Below are 16,669 nucleotides of genomic sequence, written 5' to 3'. Positions count from 1 at the left end.
CTAGATTCTTCTCTCTTCCTTCGTCTCGCGCGGTCGAGGCGGTGAATTCTCCATTAGCGCTGCTGTGGTGGGTTAGGGTTTGGATGTGGCGGTGGGGCAGAGAATGGGGCTCTAGAAACTAGGATTTGGCGTCCGCGATGGCCGCGATTGGAGCTCCGATTGTGTGCGCGGGCAAGGCGACTGGATCGAGCTTTGGAGCGTCATGCAAGTGCCAATTCTCGCCGGTGACACTTGTGGCAAGGCGAAATCTCACTGTTCAGTCCCGGGGAATGTTTCTTCACAGCTCGCAGCTAAGCTTGTCTTCGCGCTCTAGATTTTTCAATGGAGGTTTGTTTGCTTGGTAGAAAAAAATTCTTCCACTCTAAATTTTCTTGATTTTCTCCAGGAAATGGAATTTCGCTGCTGGCAGCAGTGGTGGCTTCGTCGAGCCGGGATGGACAAGGGGCAATGGGGGCTCGAATGAACATTTTTGAGCGAGTTATTAGAGTAGTCCGGGTATGCAATGGAAAAACCAATTTTTTTTTAGCTTTGTCTAGACGCTGATGAGTTTTCTTTTCAAGCCAAGTCTTACGTAAATGCTGCGGTAAGTGCTGCCGAGGATCCAGAAAAGCTGCTTGATCAGACAGTGCTCGAGATGAATGAGGATCTCATCAAAATGCGTCAGGCATCTGCCCAGGTTTGAAGCCTTCTAGTTTTTGTTTTATTGAATCGCAACTTACATCTTCAATAACTTCTTTGAAGGTATTAGCATCTCAGAAACAACTAGAGAACAAGTATAGGCAGGCCGAAGAGAACTCTCAAAGCTGGTATACATGTTCTCACTCTCTCTAAGCTGGTGCTAAATTATTGATTTATAGGTATAAAAGAGCAAAACTGGCACTGGAAAAGGGAGACGAAGTTCTTGCCCGAGAAGCCTTGAAGAGGAGAAAAGATTACGAGGTTCATAGCTTTTCTTTTAGCCACATTCGAGCTTTTGCTTCAATGATTTGTCTGTCCGGCAGGAAAATGCTAAGGCGCTGAGGACGCAGCTTGACCAACAAAAGTCCGTCGTGGAGAAGTTGATATCCAGCACCAGAGTACAGTGTTTTGTTGTCGGTGAATTTCGTGCTTAAGCGCTTGTGTTACACGTGCAGCTTCTCGAGAGCAAGATTCAAGAGGCCAGGTCGAAAAAGGATACTCTGAAAGCCAGAGCGCAATCTGCAAGGTGTGTTTTGCCGCATCCATTATTGATACAGTCAGCTAAACTATTCGGTGAACAGAACGTCGCAAAAGGTCAATGAGATGCTGGGAAACATCAACACGAGCAGTGCTTTGGCAGCCTTTGAAAAAATGGAAGAGAAAGGTAATCTTCAACTACGTGGACAATCATCACTATTTCTCGCGCTAATGTTTTGTTTCTCTTCTCCAGTGACCGCCCTGGAAGCGGAAGCCGACTCATTGAACGAGCTCAACACGGACGAGCTCGCTGGAAAGGTATGCTTAGAGAATGGTTCTTCTTTCTTAAGTAATTTTTTCACGCGATATTGTCATTGTCCTTGAAACAGTTTGCTCTACTGGAGAGCGACAGTGTTGATGACGACCTCGCGGCGCTAAAGCAAGAGATGCTTGGTACTTCCAAGGTATGTGTCTCTCACACTCTCTCTCTTTCACATTTTCGTGGGTCTAATCTAAAGCTTTCCTACTGGTCTCACTCATTCAGAAAGCTGGCGAGCTCCCGGCTGGGCGATCCCCCGTTGGCAGCAACGCATTCGCAGACGTCGAGATCGAAAAGGAGCTAAACGAATTGCGAAGAAAAACTAGAGAGCTATAAGGTCCGGCGGGGTGGTTTTTCCTTTAATAATAACATCTCTATCGCAGCTGCGCAAAGCACAGTGTTGAAGAGACGCGAATCCGGCAAAGAAAAGCGTTTCTTTTTTCTAGCAGGGATTTTGGAGGGAGGAGGATTTTCATTGCCGAGGATGGCCTGGACACCATCACGAGTAGCTCATGACAAGTTCTTGGGAAATGCTAGTGCCGTGTACGGTAGCGAATTCCATCCCGGAATTTGGGTGCCTGGGATTGCTGGATCGTTAACCACGTGGCAGGGGAACAAAATCTAACAGGCACGCCGATTCCGACAAGAATAATCAGCCAAAATGCCTTTAGCGCAGAGGCCTGGGTTCGATTCCCGAGACCGACGACCTCTCACTCTCACGTTTGAAATAGTCTATACTTTTCTTTCTTATGATTTTTCTTTGTCACGTCTGTGAGGGAGGGAAGCGATGGAGGGATCGGCCGCGCCTCGCCTATCGATAGCGGCTAGCCCTTTCTGGAATCCGTCAACAGGCGTTGCGGCACCACCGCGGCGCTGGAATCTCTCTCGAGTCAACCGATTCGCGTGGCAAGAACAGGTAAACGCAATGCCCGTCTTGTTTGGCGGACGCAGCAGCTCACCGCGATAGTCCCAGTGCTTTCCAGGTCAAGATCCACGAATGCGGTGTGTTCTTCGAGGCGCCGGGCAGAGATTTCGGGATTCTTGATCGATTAGGAGCTGGAAGCGGTAGAATAGGGGCCGGGATTGCGGGAAAGAGTGGAATATGGGGAGAAAGATCGCTCAGGGTCTAGCGTTCGTGATATTTCTATGGCTTGCATTGGCGAGAGCTCAGCAGTTTGGTGGTTTGGCTCCACCGTTGCCGTCTGTGATTCCTCCGCCTTTCGACCCTGGATCTCCCTTCTCGCCAGAGCTCCAAGCTAGAGCCCTTCTCAGAAATAGGACACAGCAGCTCACAGACGAAGTGGCATCGAAGTTTAGCTTTTGCATCGTCAATGGGTGAGTGGCGCTTTTTTTTTTCCCCTCTCATTTCTTTCCATCCTTCTAACTTTCCTTTGGAATGCTGTGGATGCAGTAACGAAGATAGAGATTTAGCTTTCGACTACACAGACGATTCCTTTATCAGAGACTGCGCAAACGGTAAAGCAAATGCCTGCTTTCCTGGGATAGAATTCCTGACTTTACTTTTATTACAGGTGGGAGTCTCTTGACCCGGCTCTGCGGCAGGGCGGAGATTGAGTTGTATTTTAAATCGCTCCAAAGCACCGGTCACGCTGTCGAACAAAACTTGAACTGCAATGTCTCGAATTGGTCGGATGGGTGCGAGGCTGGATGGGCCAGTAGCGTGTCCCAAACCGAAATCCCAGACGAGATTTCGGTTCGGAACTTAAACCCTCAGCCGTGCTGCGATGGATTCTTCTGTCCTCGAGGACTCAGCTGCATGATTCGTACGTTCGTTTAGTTACTTGAGAAGACGTTTTAACGTGGTTTTGCGCAGCTTGCCCGTTGGGAGCTTATTGTCCAAGAGCGATTTTCAACGAGACCAGCGGCAACTGTGATCCGTAAGATATGCTTTCGACGTTCTTTATCTATCACATTCCCCTGTTCTATAGATATGGTTATGGTCGAAGTCCTAATGTCGTGTGTGGAGGAGCGGATAGATGGGCCGATGTAACCAGTTCTCCCGGAGTATACTGTGAGCCGGGTCAATATTGTCCTTCACCTGTATTGACGCAGTCATGCACAAGCGGGTAACGCCTCCACGTTTTTTTCAACTCGAATCTAATGTTTGCTGTTTTTTCGCAGGAACTACTGTAGGGAAGGCGCCACTTCTCCAAAACGTAAGTTTGACTCTTTTTTTGTGTTTTTCCTTCCTTGATTGTCATTAACGATTTTAGTACCTCAGGATGTTACAAGTTTACGTCCTGCAAGACGGGATCGGACCGCCAAAATTTACGCGTCTATGGCGCATTGTTTATAGTAAGCAACTTTTTTCGTCCCGATAGGATTTTCTGACTCTTGGCAACTTAACTGCAGACTATCCTTGCCATGTCGCTGGTTCTCGTTTACAGTTGCTCGGACCAAGTCATGAACTTTCGAGATAAACGAAAGTCTAAAGCTCGTGAGAAAGCTGCACGCCAAGCTCGAGAGCATGTCTCTGCGATGGAGCGCTGGAAAGTTACGAAAGAAGTATCCAAGAGAGCCAAGACATTCAGTTCCAAGTTCAGCAGAACGTTCTCGCGGAAGCGAGTGAAAAGTTCGGAAGAGATACAGGAGCTGACGCCTATGGGGTTTTCCAAGTCCCATGACCAGGAACACGTAGTAATGCAGGCAAGTCCCACGGGCACTCATCCTCCACAGCTAGCAATGCCTCCAATGGCGTACGCTGCTAAACATGGCGGGGTACACATGGACAAGAGCAGCGATACTGAGAGCCAGATTTTCGGCTACGCTTTCAGGCAGATTGAGCAGGAGAAAGCAACCGACTTCATCAAAGAGTCCACCGCTAACATGGTAGCCGACGGCGGCAGGAAGCGGCCACTCATAGAACTTCGATTTGAGAATCTTACGATGGTTCTCAAGAAAACCGGGAAGAGGATTTTGTCGAATGTTACTGGAAAGCTGACGCCTGGAGACATCACGGCAATCATGGGACCATCCGGAGCAGGGAAGACAACATTTTTAAATGCGGTCGCTGGCAAAGCCGCAAGTGAGTGTAACACCACCGGGCACATGTACATTAATGGGAAGCAGGGGTCGATACGATCGTACAGGAAAATCATTGGATTCGTCCCTCAAGATGATATTGTTCATGGAAGTTTGACGGTGGAAGAGAATCTCGTCTTTAGCTCGAAATACAGGTTCGTTACTTTGTCTCTTTTGTTGTCGCTACTCTTGTCTAACTGTAAGTTTGTTGCAGGCTCAGTGTTGATTTGCCCAAACGTGAGCGAGTTCTACTAGTCGAAAGAATTATTTCTTCACTGGGGCTGGGTCCGATTCGAGATTCCTTGGTTGGCACTGTTGAAAAGCGTGGAATCTCTGGAGGACAAAGGAAAAGAGTCAATGTGGGACTCGAGATGGTCATGGAGCCTTCACTTCTAATCCTCGACGAGCCTACTTCTGGATTGGACAGTACATCCTCACGGTTGGTGGTACAAGCTTTGCGAAGAGAAGCTATGTTAGGAGTCAATGTGGTGGTGGTTCTTCATCAGCCGAGGTACAGAAGTTGCTTTCGTGATTCCGATTCAAAGGATTTAACTGTTTTTTTTTGCAGTTATGGACTGTTCATGATGTTCGACTACGTGATGTTTTTGGCTAAAGGTGGTCGGACCGCTTACTTGGGGCCAGTTGCCGATGTTGAGAGCTACTTCATATCTCTTGGGGTTGTTGTTCCAGAACGGATTAATCCTCCAGATCACTACATGGATCTTCTCGAAGGGGTAGTGAAGCCTGAAGGGAACCCCACGTTTGACCCTTCGATGCTCCCAATTATTTGGATGCAACACGAGGGGCATCCAATACCTGACGAACTTAAAGAGATGGCCGCTGTTGCTGAAAGTGACTTCAGTATCGTTTCTCGCAAGAAGCTGGAACAGACGAAAACTTTCAGAGAGGAAGCTTGGCAAGAGCTGAAGGAACCAGTAGTCGTGTGGTGGGATGGAATTCGGCATGCTGTCTTCTCGGTTCCGGATATAACAGGTCGAAAGATACCTGGTTTCTTTTCGCAGTTCAGCCTCATCTTGGGAAGGTTTGTAGCACTGCTGGTTTTCGTTTCATTCGGTTACTTAATGTTTTTTTTTTCTCTGCTGTAATCAGAGTATCCAAGCAGCGGTTCCGAGAAGCTAGACTTTTGGTCCAAGATTACATTATCTTGTTTCTTGCCGGTATTTGCGTGGGGCTACTCGCAGACGCCAAAGACCAAGCTCTAGGGGCAAACGGATATCCTTATTCTATCATTGCTCTCTGTAAGTGCTTGGAAAGCTTAAGTTTTGTCTCCAACTTACGCTTTGTTTTCGTGCCGTGCACAGCTCTCCTGTGTATGATATCAGCTCTTAGAACGTTCTCCGCCGATAAACTCCAGTTCTGGCGGGAGAGTGCTTCCGGGATAAACCGGGTAGCGTTTTTTCTTGCCAAGGATACCGTGGATCACTTCAACACAGTCGTCAAGCCATTCGTCTATTTATCCATGTTTTATTTCTTCTGCAACCCGAGGTCAACATTCATTTCCAACTACATCATCACCTTGGCATTTATTTACTGCATCACTGGGATCGCATACGTCTTTGCGATTCTCATGCAACCATCGACAGCTCAACTGGTAAGAGTTAACTAGTCCGTATATGTCCTTTTCTTTCTCGGCTTGCTTACACCGCTTTTCTGCTGCAGTGCTGCGTGTTCTTCCCAGTTGTATCAACGCTGGTAGCCACAAGAACAGGCGCAACAGGAATCCTTAAAGTTCTCATCCAAGGCAGCTATGCCCGGTGGGCGCTCGAGGCGTACGTTGTTGCAAACGCACAAAGGTACGATTGGAGAGTTCTAAGTATCTTTGGATTTAACCCGTGCGAAAACATCAGGTACTCTGGAGTATGGCTGATAACTCGATGCGGAGCTCTGGCGAGATCAGGGTACGACCTCAATCACTTCAACCTCTGCGTGGCCGTGCTCATCGCATACGGCATTGGAGCGCGAGCGGTGGCACTTCTCAGCTTGTTCTTCAGCAACAGAAAGAAGCAGCGGTGATGATCCCAGGGATTTTTCTTGTCTCCTTTTTTCCACACTTTGGATCGTCCTCCCTGCGATGGAGTGAGCCAGTGCTCCTCCATCCCCTTTTCCAAAATGTACAGACATATATACAGTCAAGAGTTTTATAAACAATAACAACAGACAGATCTTATCCCGATATTAAAGGTGAATGCTACAAATACACACATGCACAAAACGCGAAAACGGATATACCATCTTTGAAACAACTGAAATATAGGGGATAAAACCAAAGAATATTCGATTTTTTTCAAAAACCTGCGAACCGTTGTTCTTCGAGAGATTGGAGCAGCGAAGAGATGGCGAGGAGGCGAGTAGGAGGAGGAAAGTTGGCGGAGGCGCAGGTGGTGAGGGAGACGGTGATGGCGCTCAAATCCAAGAAGGGTTGCACGCCCGGCGGGGTTGCGAGGCGGGTGAGGCGAAAGTTTGGACCCAAGCTGCCGCCCAAGTTCAAGTTCGTCATCTGCCGGACGATGTTTGGGCTTGCTCAGGGCGGGCGCGTGGAGCGAGTGCGGGGCAGGTACAGGTTCAAGCGCAAGAAAAAGACTTTCTTTTCTGCGACAAGGAGATCCAAATCGTCGTCCCGCAGCCGTTCCCGACTATCGACCCGCCGTTCGCGCAGGCGGACGAGAAAGAGAAGAAGGCGTTGAATGTACTTCACTCCTTTTTCTTGGTATTTGCGGAAGTATCGAAAAACCATCGTAGAGTTATCACCATGAATGGACCTCAGTTCTAGAATTACTCTTGTTTTTATTTAGTCCTTTACAAGCATGCCGCAGCCTTCAAAGTTGGAGCTTGATTACAACTTCGATTCAAATAGAAACTTTGGGCGAAAAAAATGGAAAATTTGAGCATTTTCTAAAAAAATGCGCAGCCGGGGAATCGAACCCCGGTCAGTACCGTGGGAGGGTACTATGATACCACTACACCAGCTGCGCTGGTACACGTAACACACCTCAAGCCCATACTGTCTATTGAGTCGTTTCGCGCCTTTTCTTGCCCTAAACCCTTGATGAAGAAGGGAAAAGACGCCGCGCCGGCGCTGGATCTGCCGGTGGCGGTGGAGAATGCGGACACGGGCGAGGACTGGCGCATCAAGCTCAGGCGATCCATCGACATTTACAAGCCTGTAAGGTTTGCTTCGCCCATCGCGCTCTCGCCATGCCTCTCTTTTCTTTGCTTCTTCTCCATTGCGCTGCCTCTCTCGCAGATGGTCGTGAGCTTCGTGGCGTCCTGGTGTAACAAGTGCAAGGAGATCAACCCGCAATTCGACGAGATCTCGAAGAAGCACCCGGGGATGTACTTCGTGAGGATCGACGTCGACATGCTCCCGGTAAGAACCAAGATCTTGATCTTGATCAAGCGCGGCGAAGAACTCACGCTGGATTTCTTGTGGGTTTTCTTGGAGTGAATCGCAGGACGTGACCGCGCAGTGGGGTGTCAAGTCCGTTCCAACGTTCGTGTTCATCAGGGGTGGACGGCAAATCGACGTGGTTGTCGGGTCCAACAAGGAGGAAGTCGATAGTAAGGCTGCGACTTATGCCCTTCCTCCTAAACCATCCCCGGAATAAGATCACAGGAAGAGCTCTTGGTAGAACATCCCCAGAACTAAGTCTGGTTCTTTCCTTCCAGATCGTGTTGACAAGCTCCAATTGCAATTGATCAAACGCACAACGCTCAGAAAGAAGAGATCCAGGTCTAGCGCTTTTTTGTAAATCTTAGAGAAGAGAAGAGACAACGAAGAGGTCTCATGAAGCTTTCCATAGCCATGAATGCTCTATAGACTCAAAAGAGACAAGATTCACGGATCGTCCGCTCTCACCTGCGAGAAATTGGACGGATCTAAGATTCCACGCGCACGAATTAACCTCGCATCTACCGGCAAGGCCACGACACCACCATTCCATCGCTCCTCAGTGATGGTGTCAGGGAGAAATTCCAAATTGCCCTAGAATTGCCAGAGGAGAGAGACGAAATCCTGGCCGCTGGTTCGCAACAGCTCTTTGGCTTCCTTTATTTGTCCGCACTTTCTTTTTGCGCCATTGGAAGCGCTACAACAGGGGCTAGACGTTCCCCTGGCTGCCATGCATTTGCCACGCTACGTGTGGAAGCGCTAAGCCCGGTCGCTCGCCCCCGGCCGCCAGCGCTAGTGGAGATCAAGTGGGCATCTTTTTCCTTTCCTTGCGTGTTCTTGTGGATCACTAAGGATCGATCAAGATCCACATTGCGATGATCGCGGCGAGAAATCGCGCCCCCCGGCGCTCAGACCATGGCCGCTGAGCGATCCATCTCGGCGCTGCCACTGCCAGAGGTAAGCTCGCCTCGCCCTTCCTTGTCTAGGGCGCTGGTGCTAAATCCACTTCTTTTTTCTAGGGTTCTTGAGATCCAGGAGCTGGGAGTGGAAGATCGTTTCTCCCATGGGCTGCAGTTCCTCCAAGAATGGCAGCGCTCCTAGGGCGGATCAAGGCTGGAATCTCCCGCTGGTGAGGAGCCTGTCGCGCAGCTGGTCGATGCCGCCCGTGTCGTCCATGTCCTTCTCCAATTGTTCCTCCGATCATCGCCAGTCCAGCTATGGCGCCGCCTTGCATCGCTACGAGAGATCGGCCGATTTCTCGCAAGAAATCGAGGAGGAAGAAGAGGGAGTAGAGGATCCGGGGGAGGTGATCAATCCCAGCAAGCCCAGGGTCCGGGAGAGCGATTCGTGGGAGATTGTGGACGAGACGGCGCTGTGCTCGAGCTCCATCGCCAAGCCCCGGAAGAGAGCTCGGACTTACAGCAAATCGGTGTCGCTGCCACACTCCTCCCTGTCGCGATCGAGCGAATTCCAGGGGCTTGTCGCGGGATTGCCGCTGGTGCTGGAGGAGAAATCGCCCAACGCGAGCCTCCTCCGCAAATCCGGCGAGAAGATTGGAAGGTCGCCGCCGCTGCTATCGCCAAGCGTGCTGTCGCCAGGCGTGAAGAAGGGGCTCTTCTACGGTGCCTGGCTTGCGGAGGGCGACAAGGAATCGCCCAGGAGCGTGGAGGACTGGCAAAGCAAGGGAGAGATCGCGGGCTCCTCGCCCCCATCGTCGCTGGAAGATTGGTACATCGTCGGGCCGAGAAAGATGGAGAGATTGGAGGCGATCGTCGCCAAGAGCACTGGTAGTGGCGGTGGCAATTGCTTGCGAGACAAGACCAACTTGGCGGATCGCCATTGTGATCTCTCCCATCTCCGCGATTTCAAGCAGCGGCGGGAGGAAGAGCTCCTGGAGCGATTCGATCGCAAGTGCCCTCCGGGCGGGGAGAATCGCGTGGTGCTCTACGTGACGAGCCTCCAGGGGATCCGCAAGACCCACGAGCTGTGCCGGGCGGTGAGGACGATCCTGGAGGTGAATTTCGCGCGGATCGACGAGCGGGACGTGGCGATGCACGCCGAGTTCCGGCGCGAGCTGCGCGATCTGGTGGGCGCCGCGCCGGTGCCTCGCCTGTTCATCAAGGGGCGCCACATCGGTGGCGGCGAGGAGGTGATGGCGCTCAACGAGAGCGGAGTCCTGCGCGAGCTCCTGGAAGGGATCCCCAAGGAGAGGGTCAAGAGATCTTGCGAGGGGTGCGGCGGCGCGCGATTCATCCCGTGCGTCGAGTGTGGCGGGAGCTGCAAGCTCCTGGTGGCCGGTGGCGGTGGCGATGGTGGCGGGCAGGGGATCGTGCGCTGCTGGGATTGCAATGAAAACGGTCTCGTGAGATGTCCAATCTGTTACTGATCGGTGCCAGCGATCGATCAATCGATAGCGAATTTGGGGAATCTCTCTCGCGATTGCGACAAGGCCGCGTTGTTCCTTTGCTCTTGGGTTGCTTTCGTTGTACAGGGAAGAAATGTCGTGTCTATGTCCAAAATTAGGGCTCTTAAAATATCATTGCCAGGAATCGAACCGCTAAAAGAATGAATTGCTCCAAAATGGAGAAAAAGGCCCACGATCTTTGAAATGTCAATTCCAGGAATCGAACCGTGCTACGAATGAATGGCACGTGAAATGCTGCCACCGCGTATCGATCCGTGTCCGCAAGTGTCTGACGTGTCAAATTGTCACGGTTCCACGAAATCGACGGTCACGCGTGCTCCATGGCGGTTTTGGGGACTTTAAAGAAATAGCTTGGAGGGCGAAGAATCCATCGATTTGGCGATGACGACGGAGCTCCGGATGCTCGAAGTGACGCCCATCTCGGCGGAGGACCTCAAGGATGTGAAGCTCGTCGGCAAGATGCAAACGTACGTGGTGGCGTGGGTGGATCCGTCGCGCAAGGCGTCCACAAATCTGTCGCAGCTGCCGGGTAAGAACCCTCGCTGGAACGAGAAGCTGATGCTGTCGGTGGAGGATCAATTGCTCCAGCAGCCGGGCGCATTCCTGGTCCTGGAGATTTACCACAGGGGATTTCTCGAGAGCACGATCGTGGGGCGCGCCAATATCCCCCTCCAGGAGATCTCCACCAAGGGATCCGGCGATGCGCCCCTCTCCTTCAAGGTCCGGCGCCCATCGGGGCGATTGCAAGGCACGATCCACGTCTCTGTCAAGGTCGGGGAGAAATTCCAGGGGAATTCGTCAAGAACACAGCAGCCGGCGCCCACGGCCTACCCTTACAACCCACAGGGGCAAGGACCATCCTCGGCATATCCCCAGGCATATCCCCCGGCGGCGGGATATCCACCCCAGCAGCAAGGAATGTACCAGCAGCAGCAGCAGCCGTACTACCCGCCGGCGTACGGCGCCCCGGTTATGCAGCCAATGATGCCCCCGAGAAGGAACCGGTTTGGCGGGGGTGGTATGGGTATGGGCGGGGCTGGGCTCGGTTTGGGCGCGGGGCTACTGGGGGGTTTACTTGTTGGAGATATGATTAACGATGCTCACTACGATGGAGGCTATGGTGGGGACTATGGTGGTGGGGACTATGGTGGTGGGGATTTTGGCGGTGGAGACTTTGGTGGCGGCGACTGGTAGAAAGCTATTTTGTAAAGCGCTGTAACTATATTTTGTTACCCTTTGTAAATTTTAAAGACTGTTGCTCGATGGCGGCTTATTTATAATTCCTAGATCAAATTCAAATTCTCTTATATGTCAACCTTGAACAGATTGGTTCGAATCAAGAAAAGAGGGACGACGCGACGTGATCTCAAACAACAAAGTTTTTATAAGTGGGAGAATCTGGCTTTAAGGATATTATGCTATTTCATCCAAGGACGAGGTCCGCTTAGATAGCTCTGGTTCAAGCACCTAGTCCTTGGCTGTTGTATGCTTGCATATTTTTGGGGTCTATTGGGTGCCCAACTGGAGGCCAATGCAATGGATGCCTTTCACACTCTTGTCCCTCTGTTCTTCAGATAAACAGTGCCCATTGCTTTTGTGGTTGTGGATGATTCAGGAGGAGCTTGCATTCGAGGCATATCCAGCTTGGGTGATGCGGCCAAACGAAAATTCCACGACGCCTCCGACTCTGCCCGGTCTGCGCGGAAGAAACGGACACGGTCATGCATTGCCTGCACGGAGTTCCGCACGCAAGACATGGACTGGAACGGGGAGACAGACACGCTCCTCGCCACCATTGTCATCCCAACTACGTAACATGCATGGAGCTGCGATGCCAAATCCACGTCTCGCATGCGACACCAGAGATCTTGAACGACCACACGACCTAGGCAGGGCGGATAATAGGATAATTGGCATGGATAGTTCAAACTGCAATTTTGCATCCATCCTGCTTCAAGATGGGCACTGCTAGACTCTCACAAAACTTTTATGTATCTGCGCAGAATTCTCTCGTATACAAGTAGTGCTTAATCTTGTTGGTAGCTAAAGTAAGGAGAAACATAGTGCGAGTTCACCAACTTTTCATATACTGAGTTGGGATCTCATGTTTAGATGGGCACCACAAGATTTAAAACAAGTTACATATATACATATACTAATTTACAGCACATGGAAAATATACGGAACTAATAGACCCTACTGTTCCTATGATCTTTTGTTCATGGGTTTGGATTTTCACTTAAGGTGGGAAACCAGTCAATGTACATGAATAGGTTCTCCCTTTAGAATTCCACTTAATTTGCTGTGAAGGGACTTTCCAAAACATTGTCAAACTCTTATTCAAGGCTGACTGCAGCGTGTAATTTAAAATGGGTGATCCTCAATGCTTGTCAAGTCCATTTCGAGTTTTCCAAGCGGAAGTACTCTTATTGAAGTTTTACTTCCCCATCTATGTCCTGTTACACAACACTTTTGCTCTTTTGCAGCCTCAAGTTTGACCTTTAATTCTAGTACCAAGCAAGGATCCTAGAGACAATGATTTAGATGCCTAAGCACAATGCAAGTACCAAGAGAAGAGTTGATATTTGATGTGCGTTTGTTTTCCAGCCACAACATACCAAAAAAAGGGGTGATTATTTGAAGCAAGCAATGACAGGTGTCTGGGAGATTTTTGAGAGAGCCAGACAGTTTATTTTTTAATATAGTGTACATAATATGCACACCAACACTTATATAACATTAATTAAAAACAGTATTTTTTTTACTTTTCTTTTGTCAGTTTTTGGTAATATTTGGTGAAATGACTAATAATTTTCAAAATATAATTGTTCTGTGAAACAATGTACAAGTATTTGAGATAGAATTTATGCATTTTACATCAAAGTTCATGATTATAAAATATCAAATATTTTCATGTACAAGTATATTGCTATCTTATAAATTTTAGATTTATAAATTATTTTTAAAGCTTATTAATATAGTTCATGTCACTAGCATTTAATTCTTTGCACTTTTGTTAATTTATCTAGGAAAACAAAGACTCTTTTGTAAATAATAAATAAAATGTTTCAGCTACTTAGTACATTAATCTACAGTTTTGAAAATGAATTACCAAATTTTTTAAAATTATGGTTGTATTAAATAGTAGATTGTTTAAAATATTTAATATAGCTTTTTCCTTCAAAAATTAAAAAAAACTAAGGTCTGTGACAGATTTTTCAGGATTATGTTTAACATAGGGAATATAAATATTAATCTCTATTTAATTTTTTATTTTAATTTTCTATTAATGACTCAAGAAAGCTACTATTTCCATCCTACCAAGCTCTCTTCCTTTTTAGTCTGCACTTATAATAAATTGTTTAAAATACTAATGTGAGTTTTAGGAAGTAAGATTTATATTAAAATATATGATTAAATGTGCTTTATTATTTATATAATTACAGTTTAGAAGAAGTTTATATTTAGAATCATACTCAAAAATACTATTTGAGCTTATATTAAGAGAAAATTCTGAATAATTTTATATTTTATAAGATTATAATGAAATACAACCTTCACTGTTTTTTTTATTGTACTTAGAATTAGATATATAAAAACTTTAAGACTTACTATGCTCATCAAAAAGTAAACAACATTATCAACTTTTTTGCATATTTACTTTGCTCTGCTTTTCACGACAATTTTTCCAATTAATACTCCCAGCCCTAGGGATGCAACGCTTTTGGGCGATGGCGCCGGTAAGTCTTACGTTTTCCTCCTTCTTATTATTTGTCGCGCCACAGGCAACAAGGTTCCAATTGCCAAGACAAGGTAAACCATTCGATTTCACCAAGCAAAATTCGAGCTTTGCTTGTCAGATTTTCCATCGCGGCTTTGGTTTCTTCCATTCAAATCCAGATGCTTGTCTACCCGAACCGAGGTGGTGAGATTTAAAACACCAGGCGATAGAAATCTCATCCCACACTCTGCTCCTCCCACTTCCCGGGACTATGAACTCCTTTCCAACTTCTTACAAAACAGGTAACTGAATTTCTCTTATTCTTTCAATCTTAGATTTTTTGGTGCGTTCTTTCAAATCCAGCAAGAAGCTGACCGTGATAACTGGCGCCGGTGTGAGCACCGAGTCTGGAATTCCAGACTATAGAGGGTAAAAAGAGAAAAATAAAAAAATCTCTTGGTTTTCATAGCTGCTGTATTCAAGGTGCCAGTCCACAAGGAGCTTATAGCACAGGTTTCAAGCCAATAACTCACCAGGTAAAAGAGAAATAAACGAACCAAATGTTTTTCCTTAAAGAATTTTCTTCTTTTTTCTTCTACCAGGAATTTCTTAAGTCCGCTTATAGCAGGAGACGGTACTGGGCTCGCAGCTACATTGGCTGGAGACGATTTTCGCAAACTCAACCAGGTCCAAGTCACATTGCTCTCGCAAAGCTCGAGGGAGACGACGCACGAACCACGGGGATGATCACGCAAAACGTTGACAGGTTGATCCAATACTTTCATGAGATTTCTCGATCGATCGACGATCTTCCACTGTTTTTTCTCGTTTCTCCTCATAGATTGCATCACAAAGCCGGGAGCAATCCCATCGAGCTGCACGGAACAACGCACCAAGTCGTGTGCCTGAGCTGCGGCGATTTAAGTCCCAGACAAACTTTCCAGGACCGCTTGAAACTTCTCAACTTGGAGGTATGCTTTCTTTTGTTCTTGATCCATACGCTTATAACTTTGTCGTGCTTCTACCAAGTGGGCAGCGGCCGTGGAGATTGTGGAAAGCGGTGGAGTCGTCGGGTCGGATGTGAGCTTTGGAATGCAGCAGCGACCGGATGGCGACATAGAAATCGACGACAGCGTCTTCTCCAGGGATGATTTCCAGATCCCGGCATGCCAGGCCTGTGGTGGAAACTTGAAGCCTCACGTAAGTTCTTCGAGTTTCTCCTGGATAAAATGAAAACACTAGTTCGCCTCCAGGACATTCTCGGTTAATTCGCGGTTGTTTTGTTTCGCAGGTGGTTTTCTTCGGAGATAACGTTCCTTTAGATCGAGCTCGAGCTGCTGCAAGCATGGTTCAAGAGTCGGATGCTTTACTCATCGTTGGCTCGTCTGTAATGGTTTTATCGGCCTTTCGTCTTGTGAGGTAAGTGGGAGCCTTTTTTTGAGTTGTGTGAATCGTTTCTCTCTGTTGCCAGTGCCGCTCATAAGCAAGGCTCTCCCATCGCCGTAATCAACGTCGGAAAAACTAGAGCCGACGAGATTGCTTCCTTCAAGATCGAGAGCTGCGCTGGTGAAGTGAGTTTTGTGGATCAAACACTCCAGTCTCTCATGATGTAACTTACTTCCAGGTTTTGTCCGGGTTTTTATCGACGCAAACTCTGAAAGGCAAAATGTAAGATCAAAACTATTTCTTATTAAATTGTGCCAAGATGTATACCAAGTATGAGACTTAAACATTGTCATTAATCAATGAAAGAGAAAAAATCTGTAATGATGCGAACTCTAGCTTTGTGTAGAAATACAAGAAAATCCCAAGTGAAGAAAAAGGAAGCGGACTACCCAAGATTCTCCGCATAATCTTCCATGCCTTAAAGGCATCTTCTCGGAATTCCAGAGCCTCCCTTCCCTTGTTTTATCTCTGACAACAAAAAGGATTGACCTGGGGCGCGACAAAAGGTAAAAACAAACCAGCAACATAGCAAATCTCAACGCACAAACAATGCTAATGATTATTACCTCGCCTTACTTACCTGGAGGCTGGCATCTTGTGGCGGCCTTGGTTGGATAGATAGTGTCTATTTGTTTATAGCATTGGAGAATGGAGACTTCCAATGCTTGTAAATGCTGGACTAGCAAACAGTTTTATTTCTTTTCTTTTGTTGTATCTATTTTTGTTCTTCTGTATAATAAAATAGATGAGAGGATCGAACCGGAGGCCGGACTTGGCCAGAATCTAAAATTTCAGCTCTGGAGAAAAGAAGGAAGGAAGAAGGAGAGAAAAAGGAGGTGGTGTGGTCCAGGAATTGGGAGCTCCAAGATCTATGAGCTCCAAGGATGGTGACATTGAGAGGGCTAATGTAGAGCTCTCATCAAATCTGTGAGCATTGGGTGGGGGACAATTTGTGCAATGCAAGCAAGCACACATTGTTGTACATCATGCTTCCTCCCTTTTTTGAAGGGATACATTTCCAACCCTTTGTGCTGCTTGTCAATTGCGTGCACAGTAGAAATCTTTGCTGGTTTGTCCTAACCAAGCTTGGTTGTATGGGAGTGGGTCTCCATCCATTGGCTGGTTTTGTGAACAAACCCTACCAACTTCTTT

The 16,669-nt window shown here is 47.8% G+C and overlaps 6 protein-coding genes and 1 non-coding gene across 8 annotated transcripts; 6 read left to right on the top strand and 1 right to left on the bottom strand.

The window, feature by feature from the left end:
• The first annotated feature begins 5 nt into the window (after positions 1-5).
• On the top strand, positions 6-2,224 carry LOC9653840 (probable membrane-associated 30 kDa protein, chloroplastic). Of its 2 annotated transcripts, XM_024683285.1 has the most exons (12): positions 6-327; positions 386-495; positions 566-676; positions 742-806; positions 858-939; positions 1,002-1,076; positions 1,134-1,204; positions 1,260-1,342; positions 1,409-1,473; positions 1,545-1,619; positions 1,700-1,811; positions 1,858-2,224. In XM_024683285.1, exons 1-11 carry the CDS (start codon positions 138-140, stop codon positions 1,808-1,810), a joined length of 1,038 nt encoding a protein of 345 aa, XP_024539053.1. In that variant the 5' UTR covers positions 6-137; the 3' UTR covers position 1,811; positions 1,858-2,224. The 2 variants fall into 2 exon arrangements, with proteins under 2 accessions (XP_024539053.1, XP_002978623.2); XM_002978577.2 differs by having other exon boundaries at positions 1,700-1,867.
• Positions 2,225-2,248: 24 nt separating this feature from the next.
• On the top strand, positions 2,249-6,710 carry LOC9653839 (ABC transporter G family member 28). Its single transcript, XM_002978576.2, has 15 exons — positions 2,249-2,390; positions 2,448-2,809; positions 2,886-2,950; positions 3,007-3,258; positions 3,309-3,372; positions 3,424-3,561; positions 3,617-3,651; positions 3,717-3,790; positions 3,848-4,671; positions 4,731-5,027; positions 5,085-5,558; positions 5,627-5,775; positions 5,839-6,128; positions 6,197-6,330; positions 6,385-6,710. Exons 2-15 carry the CDS (start codon positions 2,577-2,579, stop codon positions 6,548-6,550), a joined length of 3,195 nt encoding a protein of 1,064 aa, XP_002978622.1. The 5' UTR covers positions 2,249-2,390; positions 2,448-2,576; the 3' UTR covers positions 6,551-6,710.
• A 160-nt stretch (positions 6,711-6,870) lies between these two features.
• On the top strand, positions 6,871-8,256 carry LOC9653838 (thioredoxin H8). Its single transcript, XM_002978575.2, has 4 exons — positions 6,871-7,091; positions 7,469-7,700; positions 7,782-7,904; positions 7,990-8,256. Exons 1-4 carry the CDS (start codon positions 6,871-6,873, stop codon positions 8,140-8,142), a joined length of 729 nt encoding a protein of 242 aa, XP_002978621.2. The 3' UTR covers positions 8,143-8,256.
• On the bottom strand, positions 7,439-7,509 carry TRNAG-CCC. The gene has a single exon. It is a non-coding gene; the product is annotated as a tRNA-Gly (tRNA).
• Positions 8,257-8,352: 96 nt separating the features above from the next.
• LOC9653837 lies at positions 8,353-10,373 on the top strand. The gene is made up of 2 exons (XM_024683384.1): positions 8,353-8,882; positions 8,945-10,373. The coding sequence occupies exon 2, from the start codon at positions 8,989-8,991 to the stop codon at positions 10,309-10,311; it is 1,323 nt and encodes a 440-aa protein (XP_024539152.1). The 5' UTR covers positions 8,353-8,882; positions 8,945-8,988; the 3' UTR covers positions 10,312-10,373.
• A 200-nt stretch (positions 10,374-10,573) lies between these two features.
• On the top strand, positions 10,574-11,630 carry LOC9653836 (protein SRC2 homolog). Its single transcript, XM_024683386.1, has one exon. It carries the CDS (start codon positions 10,732-10,734, stop codon positions 11,542-11,544), a length of 813 nt encoding a protein of 270 aa, XP_024539154.1. The 5' UTR covers positions 10,574-10,731; the 3' UTR covers positions 11,545-11,630.
• A 2,432-nt stretch (positions 11,631-14,062) lies between these two features.
• Positions 14,063-15,847, top strand: LOC9653835 (NAD-dependent protein deacylase SRT2). The gene is made up of 10 exons (XM_024683385.1): positions 14,063-14,090; positions 14,136-14,163; positions 14,211-14,373; positions 14,435-14,500; positions 14,562-14,607; positions 14,674-15,042; positions 15,101-15,271; positions 15,363-15,490; positions 15,543-15,642; positions 15,696-15,847. The coding sequence occupies exons 1-10, from the start codon at positions 14,064-14,066 to the stop codon at positions 15,741-15,743; spliced, it is 1,146 nt and encodes a 381-aa protein (XP_024539153.1). The 5' UTR covers position 14,063; the 3' UTR covers positions 15,744-15,847.
• Positions 15,848-16,669: the final 822 nt, after the last annotated feature.

This window comes from Selaginella moellendorffii, unplaced genomic scaffold, assembly GCF_000143415.4.
Source record: "Selaginella moellendorffii unplaced genomic scaffold, v1.0 SELMOscaffold_37, whole genome shotgun sequence".
NCBI classification, from domain to species: domain Eukaryota; kingdom Viridiplantae; phylum Streptophyta; class Lycopodiopsida; order Selaginellales; family Selaginellaceae; genus Selaginella; species Selaginella moellendorffii.
This window is presented reverse-complemented; position numbering and strand designations above follow the sequence as displayed.

Coding starts and splice junctions, on each gene's coding strand:
- LOC9653840 (XM_024683285.1), top strand. CDS start 138: ATGGCCGCGATTGGAGCTCCGATTGTGTGCGCGGGCAAGGCGACTGGA. Junction 677..741: donor TGCGTCAGGCATCTGCCCAG/GTTTGAAGCCTT, acceptor ACTTCTTTGAAG/GTATTAGCATCTCAGAAACA. Junction 1,205..1,259: donor GCCAGAGCGCAATCTGCAAG/GTGTGTTTTGCC, acceptor TTCGGTGAACAG/AACGTCGCAAAAGGTCAATG.
- LOC9653839 (XM_002978576.2), top strand. CDS start 2,577: ATGGGGAGAAAGATCGCTCAGGGTCTAGCGTTCGTGATATTTCTATGG. Junction 3,373..3,423: donor ACCAGCGGCAACTGTGATCC/GTAAGATATGCT, acceptor CCTGTTCTATAG/ATATGGTTATGGTCGAAGTC. Junction 6,331..6,384: donor GTTGTTGCAAACGCACAAAG/GTACGATTGGAG, acceptor CGAAAACATCAG/GTACTCTGGAGTATGGCTGA.
- LOC9653838 (XM_002978575.2), top strand. CDS start 6,871: ATGGCGAGGAGGCGAGTAGGAGGAGGAAAGTTGGCGGAGGCGCAGGTG. Junction 7,701..7,781: donor CCATCGACATTTACAAGCCT/GTAAGGTTTGCT, acceptor CCTCTCTCGCAG/ATGGTCGTGAGCTTCGTGGC. Junction 7,905..7,989: donor TCGACGTCGACATGCTCCCG/GTAAGAACCAAG, acceptor AGTGAATCGCAG/GACGTGACCGCGCAGTGGGG.
- LOC9653837 (XM_024683384.1), top strand. CDS start 8,989: ATGGGCTGCAGTTCCTCCAAGAATGGCAGCGCTCCTAGGGCGGATCAA.
- LOC9653836 (XM_024683386.1), top strand. CDS start 10,732: ATGACGACGGAGCTCCGGATGCTCGAAGTGACGCCCATCTCGGCGGAG.
- LOC9653835 (XM_024683385.1), top strand. CDS start 14,064: ATGCAACGCTTTTGGGCGATGGCGCCG. Junction 15,043..15,100: donor TGAAACTTCTCAACTTGGAG/GTATGCTTTCTT, acceptor GCTTCTACCAAG/TGGGCAGCGGCCGTGGAGAT. Junction 15,643..15,695: donor TCGAGAGCTGCGCTGGTGAA/GTGAGTTTTGTG, acceptor ACTTACTTCCAG/GTTTTGTCCGGGTTTTTATC.